Below are 22,696 nucleotides of genomic sequence, written 5' to 3'. Positions count from 1 at the left end.
TCCTCACAAAACTTACCAAAACGAATGCGTTTGCTTGCTATTTTCTCGTTCATCATTACTCGTCTCAATGTCTCCTAATCGATATTAGTGTTGTCTTGCTCAACAAAGTTAATGATGTCTACAATATTTTAATCGTTTATATCCAAATTCACGTGCCTTCCAGAGAGAGAGAAAGAGAGCTTTTCTCGATTTTTCTTTATGTTCTTATTCTGAGAGAGAGAGAGAGAGAGAGAGAGAGAGAGAGAGAGATCTTTTTTGGTTTATTTTCTTATGTTTTTTTGGTGATAATATTGGTCTCGTGATTTCATTGACTGTCTACCATTCTAGGAATCTACTTCATCCACTCCCATGCTCTTTCATTTTTTTTAAATTTTTTATTAAATGAGTTTTCATTTACTGATGGCGGTATGAGGTTGAGGGGAGGGATGTAGATGGGAATAAGGGTGGTTGAGATTTTGACATCCTTGCATCAAAAGCCACACTTAAACCCTAAGAAGTCACTCAGATTCCCCGCTTGTTTCTATTTCCTTCACCCTTTTCTTGCCTCATACCAAAGACTCCATGAAGCATCCTCCTCCTATCACAACACAACTCTCCTTTTCAGGCCTACCTTGGTTGAGTTTCTATAATTTTTTTCCGTTTTTCGTGCAAAAGTGGTAGTGGGGTAAGCACACCAGTAGTGCTTCAACAGGGTATATTGAGATAGCATCAGCGATTTCCCTTCCTTTTTTGGTGGTGGGTGTTGTGAATCTGAAGAGATGGGACGCAGGGATGGTAGGAAAAGGGTGGATTTTAGCAAGATCTACTCATTTGCCTGCGGCAAATCGTCTCTGAAGAGCGACCATTCAGAGATTGGGGGGCCGGGTTTCTCGCGAGTGGTGTTCTGTAACGATCCTGACTGTTCTGAAGCTGCGCAACGCAATTATGTTACCAATTATGTATCTACCACCAAGTATACGTTGGCTACGTTCATACCCAAGTCATTGTTTGAGCAATTCAGGAGGGTGGCAAACATCTATTTTCTTCTTGCTGGCTGCTTAGCGTTCACTCCATTGGCACCTTACACTGCTGTCAGTGCTCTGTTGCCTCTGTTATTTGTTATTGGGGCCACCATGCTTAAAGAAGCTGTGGAAGATTGGAGGAGATTCAAACTGGTACATGTTATACGAAACTTTTTTTTGTTTCTGCTTTAGTATTCGCGGGATTGAACGATTCGTATAGTGTTGTCATCTAGTTTTGTTTTCACTAAAACAATCTTCTTCTTCTTCTGTGTGTGTGTGTTTTGATTAATTAATGATAAAAATTAGTGTCATGGTAGGGTGTTCATGCAGAAGTTTTGTATTTAATAGATATCACCTTCAGCCAAGTGTTTTTAGTTATAATATGATTTAGTTCTTAGATTGGAAACAACTGCTTCAGATATTAAATTCACAGGGTTAGGTTGATGTATGACAAAATAGGCATGTTCAGGATGTATGTATCTGCTCTGAAATTTATTAGGTTACAAAGGAATCCTGTTTTACTGGTCCTTTGTTCCTTCCTTTCATTCTTGCTGGATTGGAAAGAGAGAGAGCATGTTCTCGGACCTTTCAAAAGTTCTTGGCAATGGCTATATAGTATTTGACCTTCACCGTTTGAAGAACTTGTGTGGCTGGACAATTATCTGTGGTACCAATATGTAAAGTTTAATACCACCGAGGTGGTATCCCATGTGGTAAGCGGGGTCCTGTGCCAAGCTGAAGGCCCAGGTTCGAATCCCTCTGCCACATGGGGCTTAAGAGATATCTGGTAGGGGTCTGCCTAGCCCCAGCTTGCCTATAAAAAAAAATGTGAAGTTTAATGCCTGGAAGTGTTGCAGGATGTTGAAGTCAACAATCGGAAGGTAAAGGTGAACCAAGGAGATGGAAGTTTTGAGTATACTGAATGGAAAAAATTGAAGGTTGGAGATGTTGTGAAGGTGGAGAAGGACGATTTCTTTCCAGCTGATCTCCTGTTGCTTTCATCCAGTTATGATGATGCAATATGTTACGTGGAGACGATGAATCTTGATGGCGAGACGAATTTGAAGTTAAAACAGGCACTAGAAGTAACTTCTAAATTGCATGGTGAATCTAGCTTCCAGCAGTTCAGGGCAGTGATCAAGTGTGAAGACCCAAATGCATACCTCTACTCTTTTGTGGGGAGCATGTATTTTGGGGATGAACAGTACCCTCTTTCACCCCAGCAAATTCTTCTTAGAGATTCAAAGCTCCGTAACACTGACTACATCTATGGTGTTGTTCTCTTCACTGGATATGACACCAAGGTTATTCAGAACTCTACTGATCCACCTTCCAAGAGGAGTAAAATTGAAAGGAAAATGGATAAAATTATTTATTTTCTGTTTTCCATGTTAGTTGTGATCTCTGCTATTGGATCTGTCTTTTTTGGAATCTGGACCAGTCAGGATCTCAAGAATGAGAAAATAAAGAGATGGTACCTCAGACCAGATGATACGACTGTATTCTTTGATCCTAAAAGGGAAGGTATAGCAGCTGCTTTCCATTTCCTCACGGCATTGATGTTGTACAACTACTTCATCCCCATATCCCTCTATGTGTCCATAGAAATTGTTAAAGTACTCCAAAGCATTTTCATCAACCAAGATCAAAAAATGTACTACGAAGATTATGACAAGCCTGCATATGCTCGAACATCAAATTTGAATGAAGAACTTGGTCAAGTTGACACCATACTCTCGGACAAGACAGGTACTCTCACATGCAACTCCATGGAGTTCTTGAAGTGTTCTGTAGCTGGTGTGGCTTATGGGCGTGGCATAACAGAGGTTGAGAGAGCGATGGCTAAGAGAAAAGGATCACCCCTTGCTCAAGAGATATCATCATCAGAAACTGGAGATGATGACAGTGTGGATACAAAATCATCAGCTAAAGGCTTCAATTTTAAGGATGAACGCATTATGAATGGTAACTGGGTCAATGAGCCACATTCAGATGTCCTTCAGAAGTTTTTTCGTGTATTGGCCATATGTCAAACTGCTATTCCTGAAGTTGATGAAGAGTCTGGCAAGATTTCTTATGAAGCTGAATCACCAGATGAGGCTGCCTTTGTCATTGCTGCAAGAGAGTTGGGCTTTGAGTTTTTCAAAAGGACACAGACGAGCATCTCATTGTATGAGTTGGATCCTATATCTAGAATTAAAGTTGAAAGGTCAGAACTGGGATGCCTGTTCTTCTTTCTTCTAATCTGCTTCCTTTTTTCCTTCTTACTTGTGTTGATGATTGAGTTTCTTTTCTTCAGGTCATATAAACTGTTGAATGTTATAGAGTTTAACAGCTCTCGGAAGCGAATGTCTGTGATAGTTGAAAATGAGGAAAATCAAATATTTCTTCTCTCTAAGGGTGCTGACAGGTTTGTGGCATGACAGTCAGTCATGAAAACCAGTTACAATTTAAGAAATATTTGATTACCATTATTTTATGTGAAAATGTTTGGTTGGTAGAAGAGTGTCCATAGGTGCTTAAAAGTTTTTCTTTTTATTTACCATAATTTATCTGATATGTTTAAATTTTCATGATCAGTGTCATGTTTGAAAGGCTTGCAAAAAACGGGAGGGAATTTGAGGAGAAAACGAGGGAGCACATCAATGAATATGCTGATGCTGGCTTGAGAACTCTGGTTGTTGCATATCGTGAACTTGATGAAGAAGACTACAAGAATTTCAGTGAAGAATTTCTTCAAGCTAAGAATTCAGTAAGTGCAGATCGAGATGAAAGAGTCGATGAAGTGGCTGATAAGATAGAGAGGGATTTAATTCTTCTTGGTGCAACTGCTGTGGAGGACAAACTGCAGAAGGGGGTCAGTAACTGACTCGAAGAAGTGCATTTAGGCATGTCATTTCTACTTTTACCTTTGGCATTTATATCTTGTTTTCTGTTTTATTACAGGTTCCTGAATGCATTGACAAGCTAGCTCAAGCAGGAATTAAAATATGGATTTTGACTGGAGACAAGATGGAAACTGCAATCAATATTGGGTATATTTTCTATGTATAATTATCTTAAACGGTTTTTTCTGTGATGTACATATGGCATGCTTTTTCATATTTACATAGACATTTTTTTACTTGAGTATTTGCAGCTTTGCATGTAGTCTGCTCAGACAAGGAATGGTTCAGATAATCATCACTTTGGATACACCAGATATCAATGTGTTGGAGAAACAGGGAGACAAAGATGCAATTGCAAAGGTAAATAGTTGCAGATTCTCATCATGATTTTGGAAACTAATGATGTTATCCTATTCAATCAATGAAAAAATTATCAACTTATTCTATCATTTTCCATGCTATGAAATATCCTCAAAATTTCAAATGTCTTTAGTAAGATTAAACTAGTTCTTGGGATATAGAGTTGATGAGTACAAAGGATATATATGTTAAAATATATGTAATCATATATATGTATTTATCTCATCATACCCGATAAAGGGTATTTTTGTAATTCTGCCCATTAGGGGCATTTTAGTCTTTTTTACATCTTTTTACGTATATTTTATTTTACATTTTATTTTTCCTTTTTATTTTTCATTTATTGTAAAATGCATTTAATGCATTGCATTTGGGGTCCCAACCAAAGGAGTTGTTGGACCCCCAATGGTCACAAATGTGACCATTGGGGGCCCAACGAGTCCCCTTTTGGGCCTCCCAATGTTCTCTCTCTCTCACTCATTTGTGTATAAATAGAGGGGTATTCCCCCATGTAAGAAATGGCCTTTTAGGCCCTCATTCAATAAAGCATATGCAACTTATGCCTCTTCGTAGGCTTATTGTGGTGTCCCTTAGTGGACCATTTTGTTATTCCCCTTTGTGGGGTTGTGTTTGTCCAATGTTGGACCTTATGAATGCATTATGCATTCTTGTAATTCATTTTCGCATACTTTCTAACATGGTATCAGAGCATGGTTATAATCAAGCTAGTCCTTCGGTGCATCAGAAAGCGTGATGTTCAAAAAATCGAAAAAGTGGTGAAGTTTTTGTTACCTCTTTTCTTTCTTTACGTTTTGATGAAGTATTTGTTATCTCTTATCTCTCTTCCTTCTACTTGGGATTACTTGGCATATATTCTTACACTTTTCAAGTATTTAGCTCATGCATTACACATGAGAAAAACACTTGTTTTTTTTTCTACCATTGAATATATATATATTGATATATATGTAAACATATATATCTATATATATCTATATATAGTATGTTTTGAAAGGAAATGTATGGAAATGTATGATTTTTTCTAAAATAGTATTTTAACCATCATTGAACTTATTTAAGGAAACTAGATATATGTAGTATGTTTTGAATCTTGAAGCCTTTTTTTGAAAATAACTCTAATATATATATATATATACATATATATATACATATATATATACATATATATATATATACATATATATATGTATATATATATAACCATGAATTATTTATTCTAGATCTTTCGTCAATCATTGTCTTATCTTAATGATTTGATAATGATGTCTTATTTTATAAAATATAAACTTGTTTTTCACACACACACACACACATATATGATAATCGTCAAAATACAATTTGTATTTCATCCTTGATAGACATGCATATTCATGTTTGAAATTCTCGATTCGTTACATGCTTCAAAATGTAAAATTTTATATAATCATTTGCATATATGCTTAAACTTGATTGAAAGCATGTTTATTTTATGAGACATATGGCTTTAATTATTGCATGAGTGCTTTTTCTATGAGAATGTATGCACTTAGTCTCTCATATTGTTTCTTTTATCTATGCATCTGCCTTGGTTCCTTGTTAAAACTCTCTTGTGTCATCTTTTGAAAATATGTATTTTTGTATTACAATTGATAGCATTAAGATGTTCTCAATGTTTGAGAATGGTTCTAGATTTTTCTTCTCTAGATTGTCGTGAATATATTTTGATAACTGTTTTGTAATGCTTTTTAAGCATTCTTTTACATAAATAAAATTGTTTATTCATGTGTGTTGTTCCTCTTTTACCCTTTTTATGGGTTTTGCTTAAAGTGTCTTTTAGACACCTCTTTTTGAGTGTTCGAAGAACATTTGTGGAAGACCACCTTGCTTCATTACATGATAACTCAATGTTTTCTAAAATATGATTGCATTATGATAAATGATTTCATAACCTTCTTTTGGCTTCATCCCTTAGTGGGTGTGTGTACTCGCACTTTATGTGCATGTTTATTGGTTAATTATTGAACCTATTGCATTCAAAATCATCTTCTTGTGTGGGCTCTATCCCACTTTAATGAGATATTTTCTCTATTTTATGTATGCCTTTTTGAGCATGTTGTATTATGAGAGCTTTCGTGAGCTTCCTCTTCTTACATGATGTAGAATTTTCATATGCATCATTTGCTTAATGTTTCATGATAAGTCTTTTTTGGTATAAATTAAAGAATTGATCATGATTAAGCATAATTCGTGTTTATGCAAAATTGTTGTTATGAGGCATATTGTTGTGATTGATTATATTGGACCTTTGATTCGATTTTTAATCGGTCCTCTTTGTAAAAACTTCTATTTTTAAATGATTCCCTTAAGTGTTTATTGCCTTTTTATGACATTTATATTTGTCCATCACATGTTGTTATTTAATGCATCATTTGTTCGACCTTATTATTGTTATATTAGGGATGTTTGTTGAGGTGAGTTATGTGCACCTCGTGTTATGTCATTTTAGATTGTCAACTTGTAGTTTGACTCTAAAATGACTTGTTATGTGATATCTAATTATGAGTGTGTCACTCGTTTATTTTGGCCATTGATTTTATTATGAATGCTCTTAATTATGTATACATGTGATGGATGTCTAAAGTTTGAAACCATAAGTGTTTTAAGATATATTGAAATTGATAATTTGTTAAATGTTTGTCATTACAAGTCTTATTGCCTCAAAAGTCTTCTCCTTTTATAACTCTTATCTAAGTGTCATCATATGTAGACAAGATTTTTATTACACCTTTGTGTGTTGGTAGCCCTTTGTTGGCCTCGTTTTCTTGGTCTAGTAGTTGAACACACTTGTCTTAAGTGTTATTATATGTAGACAAGGCACGTTGATTCACACAATGATGTGTGATTTTAGTCCATGTTGGCATTTGTGTTCTTGTTCTAGTCGCTGAGATGTATGCTCATGGTTGACTTCTTTCACTCATTTCAAGTGTCATTTTATCTAGACAAGAGATGTATTTGTTTTAGCTCATGGTTGGCTTGATACTCTTGTTCTAGTAGCTGAACATACTTGATTTTGAATATCTTTTTATGAAGATAAGAGATGCTTTTTGGTCCATATTGGCGTGTATGCTATTGTTCTTGTCGTTGATACACTCATTTCAAGTATTATTACATGTAGACAAGAGGTGTTTATACACACTTTTGTGTGTGTCTTTTGGCCTTTAATGACATTATGATTATGTTCTTGTTCTAGTAGCTTATACACTTGATTTGTGGGTTTTGGAGGACTAATGAGGTAGTTGCTTGTAGTGGATGAACTATTGTTGAAATTTGTGAAATTTCATTCATATTTTGTCTTTTAAAGATACAAGTAAATCATATCATTAATATGCATATTTTAAAATCAAATTGATTTTTTAGCATTTAATCTACATATTAAGTGGTTATGGTTTTGGCCACATTTGTATTTGATATGCAAAATGAGTTTTTGTAATTACAATCATTTGAGTGAGATGTTCCTAAATGTGTAAGGTTCTCTACTAAAATAACACTCATTATCTTGACTCTTGGGTGAATGTTTTTTAGATCATGTCCTTGCAAGTTCACATATGACATTTGTTTGGCATAGAATTTCTTCTCTCTAAGATGTGAGAGAAATCATTAACTCATCTTTTGTTGATAAAATGTCTCCTTATTGGTGATCTATGTGCGTTAAACATGCTTTCTTTCGTATGCTCTTGTACACTTTCCTTGGGAGCAATTTGTTCTTATGTGAACATTGTCTTTTTAGATACTTTATCTTAATACAAATCTCATATTTTGTGTGTCTTTGTGCACTTGTGAGTGTTCTCCATGCACACACTCCTTACTTCCAAATATTGATAAAAACCTTTGTAAGAATGATTCTGGGAGCCTTAGTGCTCACCTATTCTAAGAAATCCAATCTTTTGCATTTGTGGGTGTCCCCTTTGTACCTTTGGGTACTTTTATTCAAGTGTTCTTGGTGTGTCTTTGCACACGTATTCCTTTGTGGTGTTGGTGCTTGAAGTGCACATCTTTGAAGGCATTTTTATATGGTTCTTGGAGATATTTGTGGTCAAATGTTCTTAGTGTGGCCTTTGTGCACTTATCTTTCTTCAAGAACTTAGTGTGTTTTATCAATGTTTAAGGTTAATTCGTGTTTTGCATAAATACTCAATCAAAATGCATAAATTATCTTTTGAATCACTGTCCTTCTTAATCAATGTTATGGTCTATTATCCACTTTTTGATATCTCTTATTTGATTAAGATACAAAGGTACTTTTTACTTGGAGTTCTTTTGGCTTGTTCCACAGGATCTTCAAGATGGGATGAATGAAGCATCTATGATACATCATGAAAGGAGCTTGGGGATGATCATTAAAGACAGTTAAAGGCTGCTGATACAAAGTTCTTTCATGTGCTATAATGTTGGCGACTTTCATTGATGATTTTTTTGAAGACTGGAACCCTCCTTTTGTATCTTCAAACTTCTCGTTATCCCCACGCAAAGTTTGATGGGGGATGTTAAAATATATGTAATCATATATACATATATATGTATTTATCTCATCATACCCGATAAAGGGTATTTTGTAATTCTGCCCATTAGGGGCATTTTAGTATTTTTTACATCTTTTTACATGTATTTTATTTTACATTTTCTTTTTCCTTTTTATTTTTTATTTATTGTAAAATGCATTTAATGCATTGCATTGGGGGTCCCAACCAAAGGAGTCGTTGGACCCCCAACGGTCACAAATGTGACCGTTGGGGGCCCAACGAGTCCCCTTTTGGGCCTCCCAATGTTCTCTCTCTCTCTCACTCTTTCTCTCACTCCTTTGTGTATAAATATAAGGGTATTACCTCATGTAAGAAATGGCCTTTTAGGCCCTCATTCAATAAAACATATGCAACTTATGCCCCTTCGTAGGTTTATTGTGGTGTCCCTTAGTGGATCATTTTGTTATTCCTCATTGTGGGGTTGTGTTTGTCCAATGTTGGACCTTATGAATGCATTATGCATTCTTGTAATTCATTTCCGCATACTTTCTAACAATATATATATATATGTGGGTATATGCTACATGAAATGTGCTAAATGAGTTTTTCAGGTTTTTTTCGTTTTATTTTTAAATTCTGACTGTACAAATGTGATCTATGTACTTGATTTTATAGGGATCAGCTCTTGAAGTGTTCGATTTTGACACATGGGTGGGTTTTTATAATGTTCAAAAAATCAATGGTCCAAAACCTTTTGTAAATTTTTGAGGCTCCAAATATCATTTTTTTCATCGAAAACGCTTGATCCAGGTGTCGATTCCTTTTAAATCGACCATGCCCAACACATTTATGGGGTCAAAACTGCGAAAAAAACACCGGAAGAGCAGAAAAACCCATTTAGCACGTTTCATTTAACATATTTCATTTATCACGTACCCATTTCTCTCTCTCTCTATATATATATATATATATCTATATATATATATGAATGTTTGGTTCCTCGGAATGGGCAATTTTGATTTCCCAATTTTTTCCTTTTTTAGTTTATTTTTTCTAATCTGACCTTACCGATGTGATCTACATGGTTTGTTGAGCAGGAATCCACTTTTGTTTCACCCGAATATGACATGTGAGTAGGTTTTTATAAGACTTTAAAAATCAATGATCCAAAATTTTCATAAATTTTAAAGCTCGCAAAATTGTATTTTTTTAATCATTAAAATGCAATCCAACAGCTGATTCCTAGCAAATAATTCATGATGAACACATCTGTAAGGTCTGATTTGCAAAACATGACTTAGAACATTGAAAATCAGCATCCTCCACACCATATGGATGGTAGGAGGAACCAATATGTATGTGCATCTCTCTCTCTCTCTCTATATATATATATATATATTTGGTAATAGCGACATGAGGTGCAAACACCTCTTTCTTTTTCTTTTTTTCTTTTTTTGGTTGTTTTTCATGAAACTAACCTTACAGATGTGATTTGCATTTTTACTTGGTGGGAATCGGCTCTTGAGTCGTCCGACGGCCTACAATGCATGATACTTCCCCAGGTCATAACATACATGGTCTAAATGATAGTTTCCACTATTTTGAACATGCTGAATCCATCCATGAGATCAGATTGGTTCAAAACAACTTGCGCATGGAGATCTAGAGGCGTTTGTACATAATGACACCATTACCGAATGTGTATATATTATAGGCGCCAGCCTATCACCAGCAAAAATGTGTTTTTAGGTTGTTTTTCACAAATCTGACCCTGCAGATGTGTTCGGTATGGTTGATTTTCTAGGAAAAAATACTTAGATCATGTTTTTTTGATAAAAAATATGATTTTTTAAGCCTTGAATATTTTGATATATCTTAAACTATTGATTTTTAAACCTTATAAAACCTACTTGCATGTCGGAATCAGATGATCCAAGAGTTGATTCATATAAATTCAAGCATGTAGGACACATCTTTCAGGTCATATTTAAGAAAAATGTGAGAACAAAACTTTTGAAAGCCCGGTAGGCTGGCGGTAGGCAGCTACCACCTGCTCATATATATAATTGACCCTTGGATCGTATTTTTTCGATGTAAAAATATGGTTTTGTTAGAGAATGAGAATTCAGTATATTGTAGGACATTGATTTTTCAACCCTTGGAAAATCCGACATACACATCAAGGAAACATGTCCAAGGTCCCTACTAAACCAAACATGTAGTATCATATCTGAAGGGCTAGATCAGCAAAAAAAGTAAAAAAAAAAAAAAGTTTGCCACTCGTGGCTTTGGAAACCATGATATATATATATATATAATGTGTGTGTGTGTGTGTGTGATGCTACAATAAGCAAGATGGACAAAATCACAATGGAAATCCAAAAGAACATATCCAGAAGGCGAAAAGATGCTTGTGAAGGCAGACACCGTGGATAACCTATGGATGTAGATGCTATTAAAGCAGGTTTTTGCTGGATGGAGACTTGGTACAAACTAACAAAAAACCTGTTTAACAAAAGAAATGTACATAACAATTCACAATCATCGATCTTGAACTAACTTTAGATAATATTATAATGAAGAAATTGGACAAATAATCTAAATATCCAGTTAGACTACTAAAACTTAAAAATTTGGTGCTCCTAATACTGCCTCTTATGGACTGCTAGTTTGATGATTTGGGTTGATGTCCAAATGCTAGGCTGGGCCTAGTTCCAAGCTGAAACATTGATTTTACCATGCATAGTAATTGTCAATGGACCTTTTGCTAACAGTGTTTTAAACCCAATAATATTTGGATCTCATTGTATTATTGTAAAATGTCAACCTTGGTTTATGGTATACCTTATGGTTTAAGAACTCATTTTTGACAGCTACAACGATGCCAAGTATAAGATGGCCTTGTTTCCTAGTGTAATAATTGTAATGAAAGAAGTGCAGAAATACAATAAAGAACCTAATAACGTTCAACAAGAATACAAAAGTGCACAATCACTAATCCACCAAGGGATAATACAATCACAAAATGAGAATAAACTCAATAGCACAACACATGCACATAAAAGCCACAAAGGGCCAACAAAACAAGTAAAAATATAGGATTGGATTAACAAATGCTTAAGATAGCATTAAAAGATACAAGGGGGAGAACCCCTATTTATAACACAAATGAGAGGAACTGGGGCTGCCCAACTAGTTGTTGGGATAGCCCCCAACGGTCATATTTATGACCATTGGGGACAGCCCTACGACTACTTGGGCTGCTGCCCCAACTGCTATAATGAAAAAACAAAAAAAAAGAAAGAAAAAAAATAAAAAAGAATAATCAGCCTCTACTAGGCTGACACCTATTACAGACGTGAAGTGATTGAAATACCCCTGATGGGTATTTCAGTTATATATATATAACACTTTCCCTCAAACTTACGGTGTGATCACAAAAAGTTTGCTAAGAAGAGATAAAAACGAGGTGAAGCCAAAGCCTTAATGAAGAAATCCGTCTACTGACATTCCTAAGTCACATAAGGCAGTTCAATAGTCTCTCAAAAAAATTTCTCGCGGACATAGTGTCGGTCTATCTCTATATGCTTGGTTCATTCATGGAAGGTGTGGTTACTTGCAATGTAGATAGTACTCTTATTGTCACTGTACATGTAACGACCTCATCTCATACCCATGAAAAAGTGATAATTTTTTTTTTCAAGTGCGAAAACATTCTCAGAGACCCGGGGCCTTTACAGTTACAATACATCCACGACCACAAGTGATCTTATACCCATCTTCTAAACCAAACCAAACACAAACTTTATTTATTAAAGTGCATAAAGTCTGAGACATAAGCAAATAAATATAAATACAGCAGAAAGAAGAGCCACACTGTCCCAAGAAATTTGCCAAACAGTTGTGTGGTTCCCTCGTAACTCATCTCGAAAGCAAGTCGTCTTACTGGGCCTCTGAGGCTGCGAAAAACACAAAAGTAGGGGTGTTAGAATCCAAAGAATTCTGCATACGAATCCCTCTAATGAAACAAATAAGTAAAAAAACACACAAATAAGATTCATGCTATATTTTAAAAGGATGCGGTTGTGACAAATTCAGAATTCAAATAATCATTTAAGCAATATGGAACATCAATTAAGCCTTAAGGACAATTATCATGTAATATCATGCAATCACTAATATATCACAAGGAAACGAGTAAATATGCATGATCTAATGCATAGCAGAAATATGCATGATTTTAGCGCACGTGCATGAATAAATTATTATCTCTTATCAGATTTTTCTTTTCATATGCATGTCCCTATTAAATTCACACAATTTAAGTTTCTTTTTTTTATTACCGTTGTCCGCGGATACTCCAAACAGGTAAAATTTCTTGAGGTCAAGTGGGTCCTCAGTTGTAGCTTACCACACAATTTGTATTTTATTACTGGGTTCCAAACTTAGCCCTCGACCGAAACAACCTTCGAAACCTTAGACATAAAAATCTAATCTCGGGACACCAGAAACATCCACATTCATAAGTGTCACTTTTTTGGTATACCAAAATAGCAACTGTGTCTACACACCACCCTCAGATAAAGTGACAGATTCTCCCTAAAACCGTGGCCAGGAGAAGAACCTCAATATCGGGTTCAGGGATACAATAATACAACAGAGTTTTAGTATCCTCACGGTTCTCTAAAACTGCAGTGTCTAAGATTCCTTTACTAAAAAGGAACATCAATGAAGCGTAGATTACATTGTTCTTTTTCTTTATCTTGTTATTAATTTTCGTTCCATAAATTTGAAATTCTACGTGCCAAAACTAATAACACATGTTCGCATATCCATATGCTAGGCTCATTACGGGACCACAGCTTGTAAAAAACATAGAACAACGCAGTACAGAGAAACAATATCAAATGTGACTTTTGCGATGCATTAAAACATGTAAAGAAGGAGCAACCCAAGCTCAAGGCTAACACAACCCACAATGATCCATTATTCGATATTGATGCATTATATACAAAAATCATAACAACATGCCATTTATGCAATGATTTCACATGCTTTCCCAATGCACATTCATATATGTAAACTTAGAGACGTTCATGATTCAAGACATTCATATGCATGTGTTCGCCCCACCATGCTATTTATATGCTTTCATTTATCAAGCAAGCATGAGAACACATAAGTACATATTGTAAGCACACGACATTACAGATTATGTATGTATATAATAGTCGATCACAATAAGACTTAAGACAAACATGATATAACTCGTAAAAGCCTGTGTAAATATCATTCATTGCCTGCATAAGAATCAACCCACCATACTTAGAAAAAAAATTGGAATATTAACACACTTATTGAACCTTGAAATCCAGATTAAACAACACAAGGGTGTTAAAATATATTTATATATTTTTTTTATTACATGACTCGGCTGGGCTTCGAAGGTGTGGCAGGCCAGGCCAGCTGAATGGATTCAGCTGGGCCTACTGTTAGGGTGTGGCCAAGTCTGGTCATGCTTGGCCAGTCGGGCTGCACTCGGCTGCCCAGGCTTGCCTGTAGCCCCATGCCAACAGTCGACTGCCCACGGGGGCATATGCAAAGGTTCTCCTTTTCTTTTATAGATGTAATTACGTGTGCAGGTTATATTCAGGTGAAGGCATGTTACGATGTGCACATGGAGATTCATGGTGGAGTATACATAAAAATTTCTGGTATGCATATGCTCATGAATTTCAATCTTAAGCAGGCATAGCTAAATCATCTCTCCCTTTAAGAGTGCTTAGAATCACGAAAGCTTCCAAAAGTTACCATATTAACTTGGGAGACTTCTTAATACTAATTAACTTCAATTTAAAGGTATCTACTGAATTTAAAGTTGAAAATTCATTGGGCATGGATTTGGATCCGGATTCAAGATCCAAATCCATCTCCAAAAATCCAAATGGGTCTTGGGTTGGATCAATTCAAGATTAATATGGATCTTGGATAGAGTCTAGATCCATATTAATTTGGATCAAACCCATAGGATCCAATTCGATCTAAATTCTGATTCAGCCTGTCGAGGCTGTTCCTTTTTTAAAAAAATGTGATCTTCGGGCCAATCGTAGCCCAAATTCAGAAAAGTAAAATACCATTACGCTTATAATTTTGAGATGCATCCAACGATATATAACTTGAATATAAATTTTGAATTTCGCTCGAAAATAACCAAATTTCGCTTTAATTTAAAAGTAAAACATAAACTTTTTCTCACGTTTTAAGTGACTCGTTTAGTCTTTGACAATGAGACCTTGGCCAAGCCCAGACTCAAAAGCATCGGCCTAAAATTGAGAATCTATTGATTTTTCTTCTATACTTAGCCAAATTTTCGAAAATCTCAAATTTAACTAAGTGTGAAAAATACGCGATATTACAGTACAACTTCGAAGGACTAGAGATAACTAAGCCCATATCTTTGAAAAGACTCCTCAACTAGATAATTTCCATTAGTTGTTGTTGTGTCTCAATATTCAACTTTAGTGGATGGTAGAAAGTCCTTCTGTTGCTTCTTACTCTTCCAAGCAATAAGAGTCTCCTAAAAACACATAAAGACCGGTAGTTGAAACTCTATCATTAGGATTACCTACCCAATCTGCATCAATATAAGCAATTAAATCTAAAGAAGAAGAGGAGGATAAAAATAGCCCTTTGGGTTATAGAATTCTTGATATATCTGATAATTCGCAGAACACTTATATGCACCGTAGATGGTGCGTGTTGGAAATGACTAAGTGTACCGCATGAGCAATGTCTGGTCTTGTGATGGATAAGTAGGTCATGGATCCAATCAGTTGTCAGTACGGAGTTGAATCTTCGAGAGGAGTTTCATCCTGTAATCTTAATTTTGCATTTACAACTTTCACATGTCAACATTCTTATCATCAGAAATTTCAAATTTGACAACAATATCTGCGGCCAGCTTCATTTGAGACAAATTATATCATCTAGGTGAATAAGTCCCTTCAATACCTAGGAAATATCATAAAAAACCAAGGTCAGACATATAAAAATATTTTTTAAGAATCTGTTTAATTTCACCAATTTCATTTTTGTCACTTCCTGTAATAATCATATCATCAACATATAACAGAAGTATAACAATATCAGTACAATCTTTGACAAAAAGAGCAATGTCAGTATGCCATTATTTATAATCTAAGTTTAACATAACATTGTTAAACCTATCATACCAAGCTTTGGAAGCTTGCTTAAGCCCATACAAAACTTTCCTTAACCAAAAAACTTTTTCTCTGTCAATCTCAAAACCAAGAGGAGGACCCATGTACAATGTCTCATTTAGGTCCCCATTCAAGAAGCCATTCTTGACATCAAGTTGATAAATAAGCAATTTTCTAATGGATGTTAAGGCAATGAGTGTTCTAACATTAGTCATACGCTATGGGAGCAAACATCTCTTCATAGTTTATCCTATACTCTTGGGAATATCCTTTGGCCACCAACCTAGCCTTATATCTTTCTAATGATTCATCCCCTTTGGTTTTGACTTTATATACCCACCTATATTTTATTGTTTTTTTCTCTATAGGTTAAGGTTGAATTTATCTGGTTTTGGCCTTTTCAAGAACCCCTAACTCTAGATTCATGGCATCGATCCATTCTGAAATTTCTTTGGCCCCTTTGTAGGTTGAGGGTTCATAAAAGGAATGGATAGATATAAGACATGCTCTATATGTAGGTGAAAAACTCTCATATGACACAAACCTTTTAGGAAGTCTTGAAGTTCTGTTAGATTTCCTAATACTAGATTCTCCGTAGATTTTGGTTTTGAGAATACCTATCAAGTGCACATGGAGAGTTAGTTCTTCTAGAATAAATTTAGTGTCATGATGGGTATCCTTCTTTGGAACACTAGAATCATGAAATATGCATATCATCAAGATCATCATCATGTATAATTTCATCAGAAGCCTTTTTAAGCAATAAATCAAATAAAAAGGAATACTCAAGGTCATCCTTAGGCTTAGAAAATTTATATTTCTTGATATATATAATGTCATTTTTCTTATCGTAGCATCTATATCCTTTTTGGTTATTGGCATAACCAAGAAACACACATTCAAGGGCTTTGGGGGATAATTTTTCTTTTTTTTAATAAGTACAAAGCATTTACATCTAAAAATTCTTAGTCTACTCAAATCTAGAAAACTACTCAAATCTGGAAAAGATTGATAAAGTTTTTCAATTGGAGATATGTTTTGTAAAGATCATGAAGGCATACAATCAATAAGGTATACCATAGTTAGGGCACCTTCAGCCCCAAACTTTTTAGAGCATTTTTTGAGATAAGCAAAGTTTTCGTAGTTTCAATGATATGACGATGTTTTCTCTCAGCTAAACCATTTTGTTCAGGGATGTTTGAACAAGATTTTTGATGTGAAATCTATCTTTCTTTCAAAAAAATTTTGAAATCATTGGACAAGTATTCTCCCCTGAGTCTGATAAAAAAATGACTATATTGGTTTTGTGCAATATTGTGAAATTCTTGAAAACATGAGAATACATCAGATTTTTGCCTAAGGAAATAAATCAAAATATACCTAGTGTAATCACCAATGAATATAACATAATAATATAGCCTCTCTTTGGCATGACTGGAGTTGGTCCCCATACATCCGAATGTATAAGTTCAAAAAGTTTAGTAGAAAAAAAGTTCTAGAGCCAAACAAAATTTTCTTCATTTTTCCAAGAATATAGTCATTACATATGAACTCTTTTATACAAGAGCTTTTCAAAAATAAAAAAAGAGATAACTTAGATACATTAGGGTGACCTAATCTTTGATGCTACACAAAAATATCTTTTTCCTTAACAAATTACAAAATGATTATTTAAGAAAAAGAAAATCTATGTAGTAGAGATTTCTCCTCCTATTGCCTTCCCCAATCAGCTTCTCTAACTAACGATCCTGCACCCAATATTTTTTTGATGAGAAGGAGACCTCATTCCCATAATTCGAAATTTAAGAAAGGGATAATAAATTTGAATTGAGTTTTGGAACAACTCTAACTTTAGGTACTTGAAATTATTTTGAAATGGTTGAAAGGTTTTAATACTTTTAATTTCTAAATTAGTTTCATCGGCCGTAGAAACACAAGAATTATAAAAAGATTTTGTGCATTCAGACAAGAGGGATTCTAAAGGAGGCACTAGAGTCAAGAAAGTGTACCTGGAGGAAAGAAAGTAACTACGACGACACGAAAAGTAAATGTAGAGGAAGTCTTGAGGAATAGTTGTAGTGCTTTAGTTAGATGGTGAATAGAATCCTTAAGATCTCCTTTCATGATAGTTTCATCACTCTTTTTGGGAGTTTCTTCAACAGGTGCTACCTTCTTATTGAGCTTGGGACACTGGCTCTTGGCAAAAGTGGCAAATGACTCTCCTCCCTCCTTTATAGTTTCCTCCATTGTTATTTTTTAAAAAATGAGGAGGTTTGTATGCTTTAACATGGTTGTCGGGTCTTGACATGGCTAGAACCTCTTCACTCCCTTTAGTCATGCCAAGTCGGGTCTTAGCTTGGTACACCTCTCAAAGAGCATCATCAAGAGAGGTGGTAGTGGTCCTATATAAAATAATGGACCTAACTTACTCAAATTTGGGTCTTAACCCGAATAGGAACATAAACAAGTGTTCCTTTGTAAGTTGTTTTTGCCTCATTTTAATCGCGAGGCCATCCCACTTAGGCTCAAACAAAGCTAATTCATCCCAAAGAGGTGAGAGAGAATCATACTAGTCTCTTACACTCTTATCCCCTTGCTTAATCATCTGAATTTTCTCTTGAAGAAAATATTTCCGTGCCAAATTTTTTTGCACGAACATATTCTTGAAAAAAATCTAAGCATCATATGTTTCTTTGAATTTGACTATACTTGTACTTTTGAGATCCATACTATTAAGAAATCAAGAGAGAATTCGGGCATTCTCGGCTTCCTAATCTTCCACTTTGATGTGATATTCTTTTAGTGCATTTTCCTTTTCTTCATCATTAAGAACTTTGACTTGGTCACCATCCTTTTGGTGAGTATAAGTTGTGGTTCATATGTAGTACCACTCACATACCCCTCATAGCTTTTTGCCTTTAATATGATGCTCTATGGCGGTGGCACACATCAAATAGTTACAGTTGTTTAGCTTGAATGCGATCACTGTCATGAATTCTTTTTCCCCCATGTTGATCTTTGGAGTATGAAGAATCTTTGCCAAGCAACCAATTTACCACGATCTTTGGAGAAGATTTTGCACAATCCCAAGAGTCTTAAACTCTGATACCATATAATGAAACAAGCAGAAATACAATAAAGAACCTAATAAGGTTCAACAAGAATGCAAAAGAAGTGCCCAAGCACTAAACCTCAAAGGGATAATACAATAAAAAAAATGAGAATAAACTCAATAGCACAACACATGCACATAAAAGCCACAAAGAGCCAACAAAACAAGTAAAAAATATAGGATTGGATTAACAAATGTTTAAGAAAGCATTAAAAGATACAAGGGGGAGAACCCCTATTTATAATACAAATGAGAGGAGCCGGGGGCTGCCCAACGACTACTTGGGCTGCTGCCCCAACAACTATAATGAAAAAACAATAAAAAAGAAAGAAATGAAAAAGAATAATCAGGCTCTATTAGGCTGACACCTATTACATATGTGAAATGACTGAAATACCCCTTATGGTTATTTCAGTTTACATAAACAGAAAAAATGTATATATATATATATATATATATATATATACAATTTAACAATAATTACTTTCTATTGGAAAACATCTGTGCATTTTTTGACAGCTATAAAGATATGAAGTATACCATGGCCTTGTTTCATAGTATGATCATTACTTCCTATTAGAAAACGTCTGTCTAGCGGTCGAGGTCTGTATGACAGTTTAACCATGTATGCTTTTGTTGGGCATTTTGCCACAGTTTGAAAGCTTCACACTTGTAACAGTAATTTGACCATGTTTTTTTTATAACAGTAATTTGAAAATACTGAATTTGACCTTTATGGACATTGTATTTTGTTTATTAGCATTTCGATTTTGTTGTTTCTCTTGATGAGTGTGATTCTTAGACTTTCGGTCTCTGGGTCATCCCTTTTTAGCAACAGAATCTTGTTTTTGATGCAACTCCTTGGATGAGATCAGTTTTGTGGTTCTATTGTTAATTAGCTGCAGCTTTTAACTCGTCAATTTGGATGATTTTGTCAGGCATCAAAGGCAAGCATAGTCCAACAGATAAATGCAGGGAAATCTCAATTGGTTTCTTTGGCGGAAAGCACAGATGCATTTGCATTTGCATTGATAATTGATGGAAAGTCGTTGGCATTTGCTCTTGAAGAAGACGTCAAAAACAAATTTCTTGAGCTCGCAATAAGCTGTGCATCAGTTATTTGCTGTCGTTCATCCCCCAAACAGAAAGCACTTGTTAATGATTTTTCTCAAATCATTATGTTATGCTATATCTTATCAATAGTTTGACTCAGAAACCTAAATTGAATATAAAAATTATTCAGGTCACAAGGCTGGTTAAAGAAAGAACAGACAAGACAACATTAGCCATTGGTGATGGAGCCAATGATGTGGGCATGCTCCAAGAAGCAGACATCGGGGTTGGGATTAGCGGTATTGAAGGAATGCAGGTAGGTTGTACTATAGTTTTCCACTCTTCATGTCCGGGGTGCATCACTTTGATCCAAGCTGTAAATATCTACTATTCTTTGTATCTTTCCTTTCATCCACTGCTTTGTTTCTTTCCCATTAAGTAACTACCTTCTTGGTTTCTTTTCCTTTTCTGTTCTCTTTTTCGATCTTTGATCATATGTGCTGCTTCAAAATATCAGGCAGTGATGTCCAGTGATATAGCTATTGCCCAGTTTCGTTTTCTGGAGCGTTTACTGCTGGTCCATGGGCATTGGTGTTACAGGAGGATCTCTTCAATGGTATATCCATTTACAGATTTAAACTCCTTAAACGTTCCAACACCTTGAGTTTCTGTAGTAATATGTTGTTGCTGATGCTTTGCAGATATGCTACTTCTTTTATAAGAACATTGCATTTGGTTTCACACTTTTTCTGTACGAGGCTTGTGCATCATTCTCAGGTCAACCTGCCTATAATGATTGGTATTTGTCGCTTTACAATGTCTTCTTCACATCGCTTCCTGTGATTGCCTTGGGTGTTTTTGACCAAGATGTTTCAGCACGATTTTGTCTCCAGGTAAGTCAATAACTTGAAAATGGTTAAATTTAATTGTTATGAAACAATACCATGAGTTCGATCTTGGGAAAATCTATGGTTAAAGGTATTCCTAGATAAAGTTGCAATGTGCAAACGATTGTTTTCTACATCCCATCAGATGGTGAACAATGATGTGAGTGCCTGGTTTAAAAATGTGGGCTAATTTTAGTAATACAAAATCAATGTTGCTGAGATACAAGTGATATATGATTCCTTGTTTGCTCAGAGCATGTTGCAGTCGATCGAAATTCTCCTTTATTCTTGTCTACCCAGCAAATGCTTTTGTTGCTCTCTTTTATATAGGTGCTGCTTCCATATCTCCAATTCTTGACAGCTGGAATGTCAAGACATTCTCAACTACATTGTTGAATTGGATAGAACTTTTAATCCTAATCCATCAAGTATTGAGTATTAGTACTCAAAAATTTTTCCTGGTTATTTTGCATGCAGTTTCCATTGTTATACCAAGAGGGGGTCCAGAATGTCCTGTTCAGTTGGCTTCGGATACTCAGTTGGATGCTAAATGGTGTTTGCAGTGCCATAATTGTCTTTTTTTTGTCAACAAGTGCCTTTAGACTTCAGGCTTTTCGTATAGGTGGTGAAGTTGTGGGAAGGGAAATCCTTGGAACAATTATGTACACGTGCATAGTATGGACTGTGAACTGTCAAATGGCACTTGCAGTGAGCTACTTCACGTGGATACAGCATTTGTTTATATGGGGAAGTATCGCGATATGGTATCTTTTCCTTCTGGCCTATGGTTCAATGACACCAACATTTTCTACTACTGCATACAAAGTTTTCATCGAAGCTTGTGGGCCTGCACCTTCTTTCTGGCTTGTTACTGTCTTTATAGTTGTCTCTGCTCTCATTCCATACGTTGCATATTCATCCTTGCAGATGAAATTCTTCCCCATGTACCATGAAATAATTCAACAGATAAAAGTGGAAAGAAAATGTGATGATCCTGAATATTGTGAGATGGTGAGATCGAGCTCTGCCCGGTTAAATATAGTTGGTTTCAGTGCACGACGAGAAGCAAAAGCCAATAGCAAAAAAGACGCTTCACGAGAGGAAATGATCACTTGAAGGTCATGGCTGTTATGTACCCGATACATTTCATAAGTGGCTCGCTCGGCTTTTGAGCTCTACATGATGCTGCCATTGGTCCCTGAAGTGATGGATTCAAAACTGTCATAAGAAGCAGAGCAACGAAAAGAGCAAAGCCATCAAGTCTCGGATATTGTATACGAGTAGAAATTTTTGTCGCACCCTTTTAATTGGGATGCACCTTTTTTTCAAGTGGTCGTGTAGCAAATCGCCCCACCCTGTAATTTTTTGTATTCATGAAATAAAATTTCATATTTAACTGCAGGATCCTGGCGCATCTTGGGAACTATATCAGGAGCATCAAGGATATTAGCCTCAAGTTGAACCGATGAGGTGGCTTCTAGACAAGCTTTGTCGAGAGAGAGAGAGAGAGAGAGAGAGAGAGAGAGAGAGAGAGAGAGAGAGGGTGTGTTATTAATAAGATGTACTTTGGAAGGATTGTATATCATACATGCATTGTAACTATTGAGCTCAAAAGGAACTCTGAAACGGTTGAGGATCATTTGCTCATTTATGGT

At 35.4% G+C, this 22,696-nt stretch overlaps 1 protein-coding gene across 1 annotated transcript; it reads left to right on the top strand.

The window, feature by feature from the left end:
* The first annotated feature begins 303 nt into the window (after nt 1-303).
* On the top strand, nt 304-22,437 carry LOC149820116 (putative phospholipid-transporting ATPase 9). The gene is made up of 11 exons (XM_089983338.1): nt 304-1,154; nt 1,859-3,210; nt 3,301-3,411; nt 3,582-3,858; nt 3,948-4,036; nt 4,141-4,249; nt 20,040-20,255; nt 20,345-20,470; nt 20,672-20,770; nt 20,856-21,047; nt 21,519-22,437. Exons 1-11 carry the CDS (start codon nt 759-761, stop codon nt 22,155-22,157), a joined length of 3,606 nt encoding a protein of 1,201 aa, XP_089839464.1. The 5' UTR covers nt 304-758; the 3' UTR covers nt 22,158-22,437.
* The last annotated feature ends 259 nt before the right edge of the window (nt 22,438-22,696 follow it).

Source organism: Nuphar pumila, chromosome 12, assembly GCF_984573655.1.
Source record: "Nuphar pumila chromosome 12, dmNupPumi1.hap1.1, whole genome shotgun sequence".
Classification (NCBI taxonomy): Eukaryota; Viridiplantae; Streptophyta; class Magnoliopsida; order Nymphaeales; family Nymphaeaceae; genus Nuphar; species Nuphar pumila.
Note: the sequence above shows the minus strand (reverse complement) of the source record. Positions and strands in the feature narration are given on the sequence as shown.